Raw genomic sequence first — 3,255 nt, forward strand, 5'->3', positions numbered from 1 at the left:
CAGCTTGTTGGATTTCATTTGATTTGTTTAATTGGATGTTCAAATACTCCCACTTGATGATGCATTGTTCTAGACTATTAAATGTCAGCCTAATGCGTTTGCCACATCGCTCCGGCTCCGTCTAATGATGTGTTGTGTGTTTCAGGTTGTGCATTTGTAAAATACCAGAGTAATGCAGAAGCGCAGGCGGCCATTAGCGCTCTACATGGCAGCCGCACTCTCCCGGTTAGTGTTCCCTTCACGGTCGCATTCAGGATTCCTCCCACAGTCACACCTACAAGCATAACACAACACACTAGCGCATTGTTTAGATATTCATACTTACTCACTGAAGCCTTTGTGCTCCGTTTTAACATCACCCACTGCATATTTTAACTCAAGACTTCTCGGTTGCTTTTTATTTGATGTTGTCTGTGAATGACGTTTGTCTTTATCCCTTCAGGGTGCATCTTCTAGTCTGGTGGTGAAGTTCGCAGATACAGAGAAGGAGAGAGGAATCAGGCGTATGCAGCAGGTGGCCTCCCAGCTGGGTGTCATTAGTCCCATGAGTCTACACCTGGGCGCCTACAACGCCTACACACAGGCAGTGAGCACTAACACCACACAAGAATATATTTACACTACTGTTCTAACGTTTGGAGTCGGAAATGAGTGCTTGTAAAGATTTGTACATTATTACAGAAGATGTCTAGTTTAATTTTAAATATAAAAGAATCCTCGAAAATTTTCTGCAGAATGTAAAATGTCTTTAACGTCGATATCTTGATCAGCATAATAGCGCAAAATGACTGGAGACTGGACTAATGATGCTGAGAATTCAGCTTTGTATCAGAGGAATAAATGACATTTTAAAATATGTGACCCTGGACCACAAAACTAGTTCTAAATTGCTGGGGTATATTTGTAACAGTAGCCAAAAAATACATTATATGGGACATAATCATCAAAATTTTTTATGCCAAAATTAAAGATCATGTTCCATTTCGTAAATTTCCTACCACAGGTATATTAAAGTTTACAGAAAATACATTCGGATGAAATTGAATTGGGATTATAGCAATAACTGGAAGCTGCATTAGGTTCGGTACCAGAAATACTTTCATAATTACTTTCCATTCCACAAACAGGAAGTTCTAATTCAAATGGCATTGACTTAATAATCTCTGTACAACCCCTACACATGCTTGATGTGTCTCAGTCCTGTTGTCCATAGCTTTGGATTCACTCCTTGTCTTGTCCCATCCAGCTCGTCCAGCAGCAGGCCTTGGTGGCCCAGTCTGCATATCTGTCTCCCGTCGCGACGGTGGCTGCGGTGCAGATGCAGCAGTTGGCTGCTCTCAATCCCAGCAGCATCATAGCCACACCCATTGCCTCAATCACACCCTCCTCAGGTAAATGACACTGTGCTACAAAAGCGGTTATACTTAGTATTCTCTTTCCAGGAGTTGTTGGTTTCATTCAGGATTTTGTAATTGTCGTTCTGCTGTAGGTACGAGCACTCCTCCAGCCATTGCTGCCACACCTGTGCCTGCTCTGCCTCCACCAATCGCAGTCAACAGTTACCCTCCAGTCCCCGCACCGCCCAATGGCCAGTCTGCCTCTGAAGCCCTCTACACCAATGGTGTCCATCCATATCAAGGTGAGGATCGCTCCTCCATTCTTTATTTTTAAATGTGATCACGATTTCAGGGTTCCCTGCTAAACCAGATTGCATTCCTGGGGTAAAATACACATTTTTGGCATGGTTCTCCTGGAACAATTTGCTTTCCAGGAGCTAAATATCACTTTATTGGGGCCACTTAAACCTGCGGACATTAAAAACAACCTGCTGCCGCATTGTTTAAGTGACAAATTTAGACTTGGCAACACTGGTTGAGTGAAATGGCAGCTTTCCCATGAGTGGGCGTGGTTTGGGGTGCTGACAGCGGACACACCCCCAGTGTTTAAAAGTAGAGCACACTGCTTGTTTTTTAAAGATTTTGATACACTATTTTATTCATTTTCATTCAAATGTGAACTCAGAACACACACTTAATATTGCTTTACACAGAATTTAAATAAAAATAAAACTCATAGTATATATTTTATTTTAATTGTAGTTGTATTGTATTGTACTGTGTTACCAATTGTCTCATTCAGCACTGCTTTTTTTCCTGTTTGTTTTCAACTTTATCTACACTTCAGCTCAGAGTCCCGCATTGGATCCTCTCCAGCAGGCGTATACAGGCATGCAACACTACACGGGTGAGGTTTTTGAAATCCTCAATCTCCATTTGAAATGATCTGAAGTAAAAAAAATGCAAAATATAGCTCTCCTTGTCCAAAAATAAAAATAGTTTTCCACATTTTTCACTAAAGAAACAAAAGGATTCTATGGGATTCTCGGTACTGTCAGTAGTTTACTTAGGATTAATCAAAGACTAATTGAAGCTGGTCACTAGCCGAGTTGATTTAGAGTATTTTTACAGCAGGGCTAGCAAATGCAGCTTGTCTTTCTCGAGGTTTGATCTGCTCAAAATAACAAAAACAGTCTGTGGAATGGCACTTGAATAGATTACTTTATCCTGATCTCATGTTTAACTTCATTACTCCACCCACAGCTACATATCCTGCTGCATATGGATTGGTCGGTCAACCATTTCCACATCAACCCACTTTGGTTGCCCAGCAGCCACAGCAGCCGCAGCAGCTGCAACAACGAGAAGGTAATGATGTAATTTCCTGTCCAACTGGCTACTATAACCACTGACATCCTGTTTTGATTATTCCCTAGATAATAATCGAACACATTTCTCAATCATTGTTCTCTGAATCCCATGCTGTGCCATGAAAATATTCAAAGCACATGAGACGTGTAACAGTGTGGTCTGATGTATTTCATTTCCTCCTTTGCTCTTGCCAGTGTCTCATATCTTTTCTTCTTTTACTTTCTCCAGGCCCAGAAGGCTGCAATATCTTTATTTATCATCTGCCTCAGGAGTTCACTGACTCTGAGATGCTGCAGATGTTTCTGCCCTTCGGTAACGTCATCTCAGCCAAGGTGTTCGTTGACCGTGCCACCAACCAGAGCAAATGCTTTGGTGAGTGATTTGAAGAAGCAATTTAGATGTAGTATGAGGAGTGATTTAACAGACCAAATGAAATAAATAACAAATATATTATGTAATACTTAAATACATAATGGAGTGTTGCTATAAATTTAGTAGTACAGGTGAGATGATAAGGTGTGTGTGTGTGTGTGTGTGTGTGTATATA

The 3,255-nt window shown here is 41.0% G+C and overlaps 1 protein-coding gene across 1 annotated transcript; it reads left to right on the forward strand.

The window, feature by feature from the left end:
- Positions 1-99: 99 nt before the first annotated feature.
- LOC122333941 (CUGBP Elav-like family member 3) lies at positions 100-3,142 on the forward strand (the record flags this gene model as incomplete). Its single annotated transcript, XM_043231808.1, has 7 exons — positions 100-225; positions 443-586; positions 1,247-1,391; positions 1,490-1,639; positions 2,185-2,244; positions 2,601-2,705; positions 2,937-3,142. Coding segments are annotated over 7 exons (882 nt in total), but the record flags the coding sequence as incomplete, so codon positions are not given.
- Between the last annotated feature and the right edge of the window lie 113 nt (positions 3,143-3,255).

This window comes from Puntigrus tetrazona, unplaced genomic scaffold, assembly GCF_018831695.1.
Source record: "Puntigrus tetrazona isolate hp1 unplaced genomic scaffold, ASM1883169v1 S000000432, whole genome shotgun sequence".
Classification (NCBI taxonomy): Eukaryota; Metazoa; Chordata; class Actinopteri; order Cypriniformes; family Cyprinidae; genus Puntigrus; species Puntigrus tetrazona.